This window comes from Bidens hawaiensis, unplaced genomic scaffold, assembly GCF_021521415.1.
Source record: "Bidens hawaiensis isolate Kalapana, Puna unplaced genomic scaffold, B.hawaiensis_p1.1 tig00004105_1, whole genome shotgun sequence".
In the NCBI taxonomy this organism is placed as follows: Eukaryota; Viridiplantae; Streptophyta; class Magnoliopsida; order Asterales; family Asteraceae; genus Bidens; species Bidens hawaiensis.
In genome coordinates this window covers 2,026,197-2,040,192 of record NW_027491242.1, presented here as the reverse complement: position 1 = coordinate 2,040,192, position 13,996 = coordinate 2,026,197, and the positions used below count along the sequence as shown (strand labels likewise).

Genomic DNA, 13,996 nt, shown 5'->3' with positions numbered 1-13,996 from the left:
AAACAGACCACCTTGTACATCGTTGCTGCTTCTGCAAGTATTCGGTCACAGATTCTATGTTTCAAGCATAAGTAAGCAATGGATTACAGTCCAAAGTCAACGATACATTGTTTGACCCGACGACAATTGTAAACTAAAAAGTATGTTAAAGAAACCAAATTCAAACTTAAAAATATAAGACTGTACTCAACCAAATTTTACACTTACAACAAGACTAAATAAACACGGGTTTAATCATCTTTCCAGAAAACGCACCACAATTTGACACGAAAATGAATGGGAACTTCCCACATATCTGCTGCTGCTTCTACGTCTGCTTGATAAGGTACCCGACCACAAAACTTATTATACCAATCAGCACCAGAAATAATATCGAATAACCACCAGAACCGGTTTTCACAACTTCTTTTCTCAATAGTTCCTATTAAATAGAAGAAAATAAAATATAACAAAAGTAAGTATTTAAAGGTATTTTTGTGTAATACTCGACACGTTAAAAATTTTATATACATTATTTATTGGTAAACAAACGTATATTCCATAACACAAAACATTATTATTATTTTTAATTTTAATAAATATCAAGCAAAAGCTAAATGTAGATGGTATCTGCATCCATGTAAGCTAGACCAAAGATAATAAATAGAACATTAATAATTAAACTTTATGCTTAGCTATATGAAGAGATCAAACATTGCGACAAATCGAGTATGCTTAAAAACTTATGGCTCATAAAAATATGATGCAAAAGAAATACCAGTTCCTGTTGGAGCTTCTGATTTACTTTAACGGCTGCCACCTTCTCATCTGTCAACTTTGATATTAGAGCCAACGACTGCAACATAGTAAGACATGTGTTACAACATAAATCTCATAGAACCTTATATGTATATATGGTGAGGATCATTTCATACTACTAAATTATGGCAAGAGCAAAAAGAAAATACTAAAAAACAATCATCGTTTACCAAGACGATGTGTAGTTATATATACCAATTAAACTAATTTATTCATACTTTTTAATTAAATTTCCGGATAGATGAGTGAGAAACAATAGAAATTACATTTATACCATTTTTTTTTATAAAAACTTGGTTTCCTAAATATTAAGTAACATATTTATTGGTTTTAGAATAGTCACACACATACATAAATGCATTGGTTATATCCTAAAATCTTTGTAAATAGGGATATCCACAATTCATGCACGTGTTTTTTTTGTAACATAGCTTAAACAATAACCCCTGGCATGATATCCCCACAACCAGATTTTTATAAGGGCCACAAAAATTAGCTCACAATAGGTTTTATCAAGGTTTAACAAGGCGGAAACGAGCCTCGAGGCGTTTTTCGTCAGACTCTCGAGGCGTAAGCCTCGAGGCGGACCAAGGCGTAAGCCTCGAAACATTATTAAAAAATATTAAAAAATATATATATAATCTATAAAAATCACACTTTAACATATAATAAACATTATGAATATTATAAAACCTTATTTAGTAATAAAACAAACATCATAAAAAACTTCAATCACTAATTTAATACAAAACAAACATCATAAAGTAGTTTTTTGTTGTTGTGTCTATGTTGTTGCTTGTTGTTGTGAAAGGAGGCACACCAATTAAACCCTAACCATTATACAGTTAAACGATGATGTTTTTTAAGTCTACTAACAGTAAATGCTGGGCTGGCCCACTAATTAAGTCCACTAAGCACTAAATGGGTAAACAAAAAAAGTCCAGAAAATAAAAAAAATTGGCATATTTGAGTATTTCACTACTTCTAGTGAGGCTTAAGCCTCACCGCCTCACCTCGAAGCCTCACCGCCTCGGACCGCCTCACAAGGTCGAGGCTTAGGTTTCAGTAAACCCTAATGAGGCTAAGCCCCTTATGCGTTTTTCCACCGAGGCTGCCGAGGCGTAAGCCTCGAGGCGCGCCTCTGAAAGCCTTTTTAAACCATGGGTTTTATATATATATATATATATATTATGGTCTTCTAGTCCTATCAGTTTTGTAATTATTTTATAACGTTTATTTTGGACACATAACTGTGTATTTGCGTGTATCACTTGATCTTTATAAGTTGTAAATCATCACTGCACCATACTCGGCTACATTTATGTTTCATGATTATAGTCAAGAGTATGGTATTAGCTAACTATTAGTTGTATATAGATAGATAACTAATAACCACACTCAAAACTATACTCTTAAAACATAGATGTACCCTAATTTGGGGCAGGTGACATTTCATAACTCACAAGCATCCAGTGATACTAGCATATAAGCAATTACGTATCAAACTAAACGTTATCAAATTATCACAAAACTATAAGACATGAAGACCATGACACGTACTACCTATTGTGAACTAAATAGTATTGAGGCCTTAATAGATATCCATTTGTGAGCATATCATGTTTTTTGTGTTATTGCTACTACACATCTACATGAGTCTGTGTGGAGGACATGTTTCAACCTATGTTATACAAAAAAGCAGGTGTATGTGATATGGATATCAGAATTTTTAAAAGATTGAGATTACAACGACCCATTTATGTACGTGTGTGAATATCCAAAATTCCAAATCAAAACCAATAAAATAAAAATATTACTTCATAGTTCATATTTAGGACATACGTAAATTTCCTATAAATTCATAGCATTTTTTTTTCTCTTCTGTTATTTTGTTGAATATAAGTTTGAAAATAACTGAATAAATGAAAGGAAAAAAACATATTCACCTCTTTAGAGAGTTTCTCTTTGGTCTCCACAGATCTTGTTGCCTAGCATTCATACAGTCAAATAATCAATAAAATCACAAACTAATTTTCACACACTCACTCACACATATATATGCATGTATAAAGTAAAAACTTACAACATCAGGCCCTGAAGAATTATGATTTCCATGTTCAGCCCTTGGAGAAGAACCTTCTTCGGATTCTTCGGGAACAGGTGAAGGAGGATTAGCAGGTATGTATACAACCCTCAATTTGAACTCCTCGACAACCTTATTTTCCTCCTTGTTGAACTACAATAAAAAATAATTATTATTATTGCATAGCCGTAGATTTTTTTATACTAAATTTTTTAAAAATTTAATGGAAAAACGAGTCACCATGTCAGCAGTAATGTCCTTAACAGTCGCTCCGTTCGGTGCAACAACAGCCTGCAAGAGAAACTTGTCTTTGCACTGCATATCCGGAGGCGCCTCTTTTTGTGCCTGCATTGTAACTACAAACGCATAGTTTTCAATACTCTCAATATCATAAAGACACACTTCATCACGAAAAAAGATTATAACAAGTTTTTACCTGTGACATTGCAGACAGATCTCGGTAACACAATTCCATTATTTGGACGGACACAATATTTCTTGGGGTTGGTCGTTTTAACCTTCAAAGTTCAAACACATCAACAAAAGATTTTAAAACTTCATTCAAAACCAATAAACCAAAAGCCAATAAAGAAAGTTAAATAACAACTACGTACCTTGAATGCAATATATTGATCAGTCTTGTTGGTTAATTGAAAGGAGCACGTGCTCTGCCTCTTCAGCTCAACTACACAAAACACATATGAATGATGAATCCGTATTTTTTAACAGTAATCTATAGACAAAAAGAACTTGTAGTGTTTATATTTAAAACTAGGGGTGTTAAACAGGCCGTGTTCGCGGATTGGCGGGTCCAACCCCACAGGAACACGAAAATTTAACACAAACTCGAACACGACCTGAACCCGAAAATAACGGAAGACACGTGAACCTGAACACAACCCGCCAATAACGCAAGACACGTGAACCAGAACACAACCTGCATATTGGCAGGTTGACACGTGAAACTGAAGATTGGCGAGTTGACCCGCAGATTGACGGGTCAACCTGCTAATAATGTAAGACACGTGAACCCGAACACAACCCGCAAATTGGCAGGTTGACCCGAACACGACCGTTTGACCCGAAAGTTTTCATTTTTTATTGTTTCACATATTAATGCTATAAATATACATTTTTAAAACAAAAAAAATGCAAATTAAAATAGAACAATCACATTTTACCTATAAAATCTGACATTCTGATGTCAATTTCATTTTTAGTTTTAAATTTTGGCAAAATATACACTGCCAGTTTAATTTATCATACAAAAACATTTTAAAAAATAAATGGGTTAAACGGATCAACCCACAAACCCGATCAGTTTAGAGACGTGAACCCGAAAATCACGTGAGCCCGAACACAACCCTCATATTGCCGGGTTGACTCAACCACGACTCGTTTAACCCAAAAGTTTTTATTTTTTATTATTTCACATATTAATGCTATAAATTTACATTTTTATAACAAAAATTGCAAATTAAAATAAAAATAACATTTTTCTTATAAAATCTCACATTCTGATGTCAATTTCATTTTTAGTTTTAAATTTTGGCATAATATACACAACCAATTTAATTTATCATACAAAAAAACATAATAAAACATAAATGGGTTAAACAAACAGATCAACCCGTGAACCCGATACTAAAACTAACCCAAACCAGAAAATCCCGTGTTAGTTGCATGTCGTGTCAAAAATTCACATCCATATTTAAAAGTTAAAACTTAAAACAACTAAATGTACAAAATTTGATGGATTTTAACAAACTTATACAAATTTCACACCTTTTTTCATTTTATTAATCAAAGTTGCTAACTTTATACTTCTATAAACAATAACTAATTAAAAGCTAATCAATCAGACACTCAATCAAAAAAACCCCTTTATTAAATCATCAAACAAATCTCAAACCACACATGTAACCAGTTAACATCAAACCCAACATCACAAATACACGATCCAATCAAAACCCAATAACCTATTACATGATTTACATCTTTATCAAGCAAATCGCAAGTTCACACTACAAAATAATAATCATAATAATAATAATAACAATAACAATAATAAAAAAAATAATAATAATAAACCATTTTTAAAAACAAATGGTTTAAACGAGTCAACTGCAAACCCGTTAGATTGACCCGAATTCAGCCCATTTAGATAAACGGTTTGCGGGTTCGACCTAAACCTGACCCGAAATCATTTAGACCAAACCCAAACCCGAAAATTTTGCGTTAGTTTCATGTCGTGTCACAAATTCACATCATATTTAAAACAACTAAATAATGCACAAAATTTGATGGATTAAAAAAAACTCATTCAAATTTCACACCTTTTTTTATTTATTAATCAAAGTTGCTAACTTTATACTTCTATAAACAATAAACAAATTAAAAACTAATCAATCAGACACTCAATCAAAAACCCCTAAATTTAAATCATCAAACAAATCTCAAACCACACATGTAATCAATTAACATCAAACCCAACAACACAAATACACGATCCAACTAAAACCCAATAACCTATTACATGATTCGAATCTTTACACGATCCAACTAAAACCCTAATAATAGTAAAATGAAATTAACAACTTACATGGGAATTTGAGTTCAGAAGGGTGAAGATCCAGGTAATCACCAGTGCTCATGACTCCAATTTTGACCAAAATTTGATGAATTGAATTGAATTGAATTGTGAGTTTTAGGGTTCTTAATTGACGTATTAATTTGAACAACTGGTGGACTGGTACAACTGATTGACGAGAAATAAAATGACGAAATTGACCCTGATAGTGGGGGTTTTGTTGTGAAAAGAAGGGTAGTTTGGGAATGAGGAATATTATTGACCACGTGGAAGGGTTTTATTGGTTGTTTGACGAGAACTGACGTGTCAGTTCTGATTAGTGTGTATTCTCATATATGCCCCTCAAAGTTTCACTATGTTGTTATAGAAATCAGTAGAAGCTAGTCAGGCGGTGGGGTAGCGTAGAGATGAGCTCGGATGGTATCGATACCGACCGGTACCGATTCTAAAAATCTCGAATATTTGGTACCGGTACCAAAATGTTCTGTTCGGTACCGGTATTTCATCCAAAATTCGGGAAATACCGGTACCATACCGAACCGTACTAGTATCGTACCGATACCGAAAACTAATATTTTGGTAGCGATTCGGTACCGAAGGTACCGAATTGATACTGGTACCGAAAACGTTCATCCCTAGGGTAGGGGCTAGCGATTAAACGAGATTAGTAGGGAATAGGGATTAGTCGAGCTCAATCGGACTGGAATTCGGATGTAAATTTTCAAATATACATATTTTTGACCGATTTTGGACAAATGTGGATTAAACGGCAACAAATCGGTGGGGACAGGAACTAGCAATTAATCACGGATTAATCGGCGCCTAGTCGGGATTTTTACAACACTGTCTACGACTAAACAAGTTTAACTAACCTTGAAGGCTTTTTTATGTTTTAGGATATTGATTTTGAATTACTCTTAAAAGATGTGTTTTTAATGATAGTGTTGTTTTGACTCTTATAAGTTCGATGGTTTATGTGTGTTAGTGTTAAAGGATGCGCCCTAGGCGATGTAATAACAAGCTTTTTGTTATGGAAGTAAGGAGAAAGTTTTATGACTAAATATTAGACGGTCTGTCAATTGTTCACGTGACTTTTGACCAAATCTCACTTTAGACGGCCTGTCAAATAGTTAACAGTCTATCTAACTGTTTGGAAAAACCTTCGTCTGACACAACTATTAGACGGGCCGTCAAAACAATTATATGGTACGTGTAACTGTTGTACATGCCTCTTGGCTAAAAATGATTTTTAAACACCATGAAAACCTTTGTTTATACATTTAAGTTTGCCCAAACACTATGTAAGCTCATTCAGGCTAGTTTCAACATCTCTTTAAGAAGGTTTGATGATCTTTCATCAAAACCATAGCTTAAAAATGAAGAAACTACAAAAGTGATAACTTAGACATTCAGATATGGTTAACCTTGAAGCAACTTAGGTGTTATACACTATACTACTATATATGGCTTCTTGGTGTATCTGGAAGGCTAGAAATGATACCATATTTAACGAAAGGAATTGGACAACTATAGAGGTGGTGAAAAACATTAAAATGTTAGGGTATCTTTGGATAAAAAATAGGTCTTTGTTTAAGTCCTTATCGTGGACCGACTGGTGTAATTTTCATTTCTAATTGTTGCTTTGTTGCTCGGAGCCTCTAGCATCTTGTTAGTTGTGCCTTTTTTGATGAAAGTCGCTGTTAAAAAAAAACTAGATATGGCTTCTTACACCTTTGGAATATTTGATAACAACTTCTTTATACTTAAATGTGGCTGCAACTTCTTTGCTTGATTTTAACCCTTAGTAAATTCACTTGTTCTGCCACAAATATGTATACCATTTTGTCACATTATTTCTTTTATACTACATTAAATGTTTAGCTTTTATATGCAAGCATGCATCTATTTCAACAGTAACATACCAAATTCAAATAACAATAATTTTTTTTTTTAACCTATATATGATTCAAATAAGAACCATACATGTAACATGCTCCTTTCACATACGTCCAAACCGTTTGCAACATGCTTAAAAACTCGCACTTGAACAAACAAGAACATTATAACATTAAGGGTGTAAACGAGCCGAACATAATCAAAATTGGCTAACACAAACCACCTTATAACTAAGTAGTCAATTAAAGTTTTGACCAGGCCTTTTAACTATGTTGAATGACTAAAATACCCCTCAACTGCACAACACAGAAAGGATCATATATACAAGATTTAAAGATTCAAGCAGTATCTGCACTCCAAAACATAACAAAATCAAGAAAACTAAAGAAATTTCACATTTTGACTACACAATCACTGTCAAGAAGCCAAAAGAAAGTGGTAAACTGAATTACAGTAATTTAGAAACTGCTATGATATTTTCACAATTTCGGTTTTGTATCATCTATCAAACACAAGACGGAAAAGACAAGAACTTACTGTATGTACAAAAATCTCTACACGACACTAAACACTCAAAACGAAAGCTAGAAACGAACCACAAATTCAACTCGTAAACCGCAAGATCCAACCAAGATCATTCTCATTTCGTACTCTTTGAGCCAGTTAGATACACTTGAGATTGAATAACCGTTCTTCCTATTTTGAACCCGGGTACGACTGTAAATGCCACCTTCGAAATACCATTTTCGGAAACCGTATCTTTTTTCCTTACATCTTCCATGTAAACCATTGAAAAGTCAACCCCTTTTTCCAACTGAAAGATCTCGACCGGTGGAGTAAACGAACGACCGAGCTTATGAAGTAACCATATCGAGCTAGACATATTAACGAACGCATCGTAAAAAGCCCTTACAGATCTCCACGAATCCATAACCTCCTTCCTATCCAAATTCTTGAATATCGAAGATTCCATCGTCGGATGCACAAGTTGCTCATACTTTCTTTCACAAAACTTCGAAAACGGAAGATTCGGACTCTTATTCAACGTCTCCAACGGGTTAAACGATTCGTTCTCAAACAACTCCATCGAATCATCAAACCCTTCGTTTCCAACAACACTGAACCCATCCACATCAAAACTCTGAAACATCCCTAAACAAACATACGACAAAAACGCATACCGACTATGCCCCGGTTTCGCATAACCAACGCCCGGATGAACATAACTAGCCGCTAACTCCAAATCAAACCCCGACTTCCTCATCAACCGGATCAAAATCTTCGTAAACCCATGCGCAGACCGACACGTGTCACGCAGCATCGACTCGAAAACCCTAATTCTCGGCAAAACCCTAGAATTTGGGGGTTTCGTGTTTTTCGACATCTTCGATACCAATCTCGAATTACCCACTTCGATTTCCCTTAACCGGTTCTTAAAAACCAAAACTTTATCATCTTTACCTTCGATTTCCGCCTGCAACCTATTGAACATAAACTCTAAAGCTCTTAACTTGTTCTGATTCTCATTAACCTGAGCTTCTAAACAAGACCCAGATGCTAAATCGAATTTAAAATCCGGGTTCTTTCGTGAATCGATATATAACCCTCTTAAATCCTGTAACTTGTGTAACAGGTTGACTAACGCTTTATCGTTAATAATAATATTCTCTTGATCAATTGGGACATGGGATGTTTGTAATTGAAGATACGAAGCTTCAAAAGATGAAATTAAAGCGAAGACTGACGAGATTAAGTAATTACCGAAGTGGGTATTGAAGGGTTGTATGATTGGATCAGAAAGATTAATACTTTGACTTTGACTTTGTGTTTGACTTTCTGAAATTGAATCGGGTTTGAGGATAATAACCTTTTGATCGGTGATGACGTCATCGAGGAGAGTGAAGTCGTCATCGTTGTCGGAGACGGCGGCGGATTGATGGTCGACTTCCTCGGTGAAGAATTCGAAGGTTTTGGTTTTGAATGCGACGGCGAGTTTTTGGAACATGTCGGAGATTTGTGGGGGTTTGGAACTAGGTTGTTGTTGTTGTAGTTCCATTTGGATGGATCTTGTTTGGTTGTGTGTTTGTGTTTGTGTTTGTGTTTGTGTTTTTGGTTGATTGATCACATAATAATAATAATAATAATGATAATAATAATAATAATAATAATAATAATAATAATAAGGATGATGGTGTTTGATTTATTGGTTTATGAATGTAGAATTGGGTTGGATGACTTAGAAGGAAGGTATGAGTGTAGAGAGAGACATGGAAGAAGAAATTGGAAATTGGAGAAATGGAAATGGGAAACTTTTTTATTTTTTATTTTTTTAAAGTTGTTTTTATGAAATGAAAAGGAATTAATAATGAAATGATTTATCTACTTCCAGAAGGTTTTATGTTCTTTAAATTAGGGGAAAAATATTATAAATGATCTATAGGTTTATTAAGTTATAGGGCAAATAACTATAAGTTGAATGAGATGGATATGAATTAGTTAACATTTATCCTATCATTCTAAACTTTTTTGTCTTTTTATATACCTTCTGGTCTAAACTTTACTTAAGAGTTTAGAGTATATGGAGTTAAGCATGAAAAATGCTATGGGAAAGGATGGGGAAAACCATGCCTTGTTTCTCCTGGATGATTTTTCCACAAAATTTGAGATGTACAATTGTTTTAAACCGGTTTCATTAGTGAATTTTGAGCTTTGGGAAGAAATTAATGGAAAGAAATGTGAGAAAATGAGATAGCGTCATAAGTTTGAGGCAAATGGTAATAAAAAATACTAGGAAAGTATGAAAAAATCCGATGTTACATGCAAAATAAAATAAGGAAAATATGACAATCTTAAAGGACTCCCCATGTTTATAGCAAAGTGTAAAAAAGGGAGTATAGAAAGTAAAAATAGCATATTTATTTATCTTTTCTTTAGTTAATTATGCCATTAGTCCTTATAATTTCTAAATGGTAACAAATTTGGGTAGTAAGGATTTCAGATAATAATAAGTTGGTATGGTATGTGTTTTTTTTTTCAACTCCCATTAACACTAACGGTTATTAATATTTAACTAGGGAACCCTTCACAATTCACATGGCTAACACGTGAGGTATTTTCATCACTTTCAAAATAAATGTCTCATATAATGTTTGACTCCTTAATACCATGACGTTACATTTTAGAAACTACATATGCTAACGGTGTTATTAACCACTTTGTTTTTATATTCTTGTAACTATTTTTTTTTCTTTTTCCTAAATGAAGGATTTCTGTTATATAGGAGACTTGAACCCAAGACGATAAGACCTCGTCCCAACTTCTGAGTGTTTTAAAAACTTTGTCTTTGCCAATGAGCCACAATCACCAACCCCATGTGTAACTATTATCAAGGGTTGCTAATTTAATGGAACACCGCAATTTTGTGAATACTTTATAATTTCATTTGTAAGTTTATTTTAGTCAAAGTATGAGTATTAGAATTGTGGTGCTAGAATCCAGATGGTGAGATTAACCATTTCAAAAGATAATTTTTTACCATAGTAGCTCGTGAGACGTTTAAGATTAACTAATTAAAAGCTCAAATTAAATGAAACATAAATGAGACCAAACGAAGTTTAAGCAAAAACGAATTTAGTGTCTCATATCTCGAGTTTGATCGAATAATGAGCCTAAATGAACTTTCACATGTAAATATATAAACAATAAACAAGTAGAGCTTATACTTAAAATAAAGTTCAAAACAAAACTAGAATCATCTTAAACTTCTTAATTATTTCTAAATTATAAGGATCCCGAGTTTAATTTAACTAAGATTTAGTTTTCTTGTTTCCACTCCCTTTTAACAAGATTTTACATGTGTAAATATGAATTAAGAAATAGAAACATTTTTATTCGTAGTTTATAAAGATTCTTTGTCCTTCTTCCCAACAAGTATGATGGTGTTTTTTCTGAGTTGTTAACACTTTAAGCTTTAAATAATTGGCTTAGTCGTAAAAGTCGCCCCACTGCCTTTTTAGTTATTATTTTGTATCCATGCCTCGATTTTAATAACTCATTTTAGGTGGTGTTTTGACTTTATTAGTTATCGATGATTCTTTTAGGTAACAATATTAAATTACCATAGCCGTTGAAAGAAATATATTAAATTTTGAGTAGGAGTAGAATCTTAAAATATAGCTTTTCAAGTTTCATAGGACGGATATGAAACATACAATAAGTCTTTATGATATATTGAATATTTCCCAATATGTAGTGATACGAATGAGTGCCAAGTAATTAATCTGATTGTGTTTCTAAATGCCACCTTTCGGTTCCATCTATGCTAAATTCCCAACTTTTGCTTAACAACGTCTCACATATTTATTAGAATCGTATATAGTTTTTTTTTTTTTCGAACGGTGACTTTCACAGGTAAGCTATCTCACTGCGCAAACACGTCGCGCCCCACCACCCCACTCAGGCCAACTATGTTGACATGATCGGGATCCACGCTGGCATCCGAGTTTGGCTTGGCGTACTCGGTAAAACCCAGTTGGCTCACCCCGCTGAAGGCACGACGGGTTTTAATGCTCTGGTAAAATCCGGTCGGAATCAGGATTCGAACCCAGGACATTCGGGTCATCAATCATGTTCCTGGCCATTGGGGCAAGCCCCGCTGCTTAGAATCTTATATAGGTTAAAACGATAATTTATTTATTTATAATTATTGTTGTTTATTCTTTTTTATTATTATCTTTTGAATATGTTATACAACTATTGTAAAAGATGCTTATTATCTTTACAAATCCAAACCGCATATAATAGTCAAGGCCGTCTACAATATTTCTAGTGTCCAAAATGGTTACTATAAAATGGCCCTTAAATAAAAGAAATCCAAAAAGATCGATGATAATTGTAATACCTGATTACTAGACTCAGACTTTATTAGATTGTTTAATTTTTAATAGACCAGTTCGTATATATTTTTGGCCCTTAATGGTTTTTTTTTTCAGCCATTTTCATTAATTAAGATTAGAAAGAATTGATGTATATGATTTTACTAGCATTTCGGGCCTTTAACGATACCATGCCCTACTGCCCTAGGCATATAAACTGTTGTAAAAAAGGAAGAAGATGCGACAAAATGGTATTGGAAGTTGGAACATATTTGGGCCAGAACAAGTGAATTTACTAAGGGTTAAAGTGAGTTGGATTCATTGACTTTTTGTATCATGTAGTTTGGGCTTCTTTTCATATTTTTACATGGGCTTAGTTTGCTATCTAAAAATCTAAAATCCTAACTTATTCTATAAGAACTAGACTTTATATATATTCGACATTTTTTGAGAATGGTTTAACTTCCGGTTTTAAATTGATATAGCATGTTTGGAATTGAGTTTTAAAATATCTTATTGGCTTATTTAAAAACCAATTTAAAAAGTCAGGATTTAAGCTTTTTAAAAAACTGTTTTTTAACCCCTTTAAAAAACTAAAATAAAATGAATTTTTATAATGGTCAAACACCTTTTAAATTATTGGCTTTTGAAAAAGCAAACACGTTAATAAGGCGTTTTCAAACTCAATCTAAAACATGCTCTTAGACCACTATCAATTGTTATTGAAAATATTTCTTTTTCATCATAATGTTATATACGTAACGTCTCCAATGCAAAACAGTTTTTATCGAAAGAAAAAACTCAACTTCCGTGTTCAATCTTTATGTTTTCGCGATGAACATGTCTTATTTATCTGTTATTTTCGTTTCCAACACTATGCAGTGTCTAAACTTTTACATGACTTAGGTGTTATATGAACTTTGATTTGTTTTGATAATTAATGTTTTGGTTGATTAACCTGAATTAAACTTGTTTGGTTTTAGTATATCGGTGTAATTTTTTTATTATGACGTGTATGAATATTTGAGTTTGGTGTTTTAACTACCTATTCGTGTGGTTGTGTTGATTATATAGTATAATCTTGTACTTTGGAGGAGGTTATAGGCTTCATTTGAATTTTTTGGCAGGATACAAGATATTAGTCCATGACAAGTAGATAAATATTTCAATAATCCAAATGAGCTACTTAGGGTAATTAAGGTTTGAATAAAAAGTTTAGACTTTAGATAGGATCTTTCTCATATATAACTGGACTATTCGTAGACTTGCCAACGCAAGGTGTAGTTTTTTTTTTTTTTTTTTTTTTTTTTTTTTTTTTTTTTTTTTTTTTTTTTTTGTAAGCAATCATAAGTCATAATTCATTAGATGGATTGCTTTATGGTTGAGATAAGTTTAAGCATGTTTGTAGCGTCTAACTATCTCTTGTCATAGTTCTACAAGCGTTAATCAGATATATTAAACTTGACCGTTGCGTAATTAATTTAAATATATATTGTTTGGATCAAATACAGATAAAATTAGCATGCTATTTATGTGAATCAAGTAGAGTAATTATGTTATCATGTCATAAAATAATTACATAATTACTCTGCTTGTATATATAATTATTTTACTTGATTTTCATAATTAACACGTTAATTTTCATTTGTACGTTAACTTTCTCCTAAATATATATACCGTTGGACTTTACAAAGTATTGGTGTGTAGAGTAGTTAGAGCACCTTATCCCACAAAGCAAATAACCATATCTTGAAT

General features: G+C 33.0%; 2 protein-coding genes across 2 annotated transcripts; both read right to left on the bottom strand.

The window, feature by feature from the left end:
- Window positions 1-76: 76 nt before the first annotated feature.
- LOC143625459 (vesicle-associated protein 1-3-like) lies at window positions 77-5,653 on the bottom strand. The gene is made up of 8 exons (XM_077095776.1): window positions 5,484-5,653; window positions 3,496-3,566; window positions 3,318-3,399; window positions 3,122-3,237; window positions 2,882-3,034; window positions 2,745-2,786; window positions 758-835; window positions 77-421 (listed from the first exon to the last, which is right to left on the bottom strand). The coding sequence occupies exons 1-8, from the start codon at window positions 5,533-5,535 to the stop codon at window positions 308-310; spliced, it is 708 nt and encodes a 235-aa protein (XP_076951891.1). The 5' UTR covers window positions 5,536-5,653; the 3' UTR covers window positions 77-307.
- A 1,960-nt stretch (window positions 5,654-7,613) lies between these two features.
- LOC143625528 (protein GRAVITROPIC IN THE LIGHT 1-like) lies at window positions 7,614-9,465 on the bottom strand. The gene has a single exon (XM_077095842.1). It carries the CDS (start codon window positions 9,421-9,423, stop codon window positions 8,008-8,010), a length of 1,416 nt encoding a protein of 471 aa, XP_076951957.1. The 5' UTR covers window positions 9,424-9,465; the 3' UTR covers window positions 7,614-8,007.
- Between the last annotated feature and the right edge of the window lie 4,531 nt (window positions 9,466-13,996).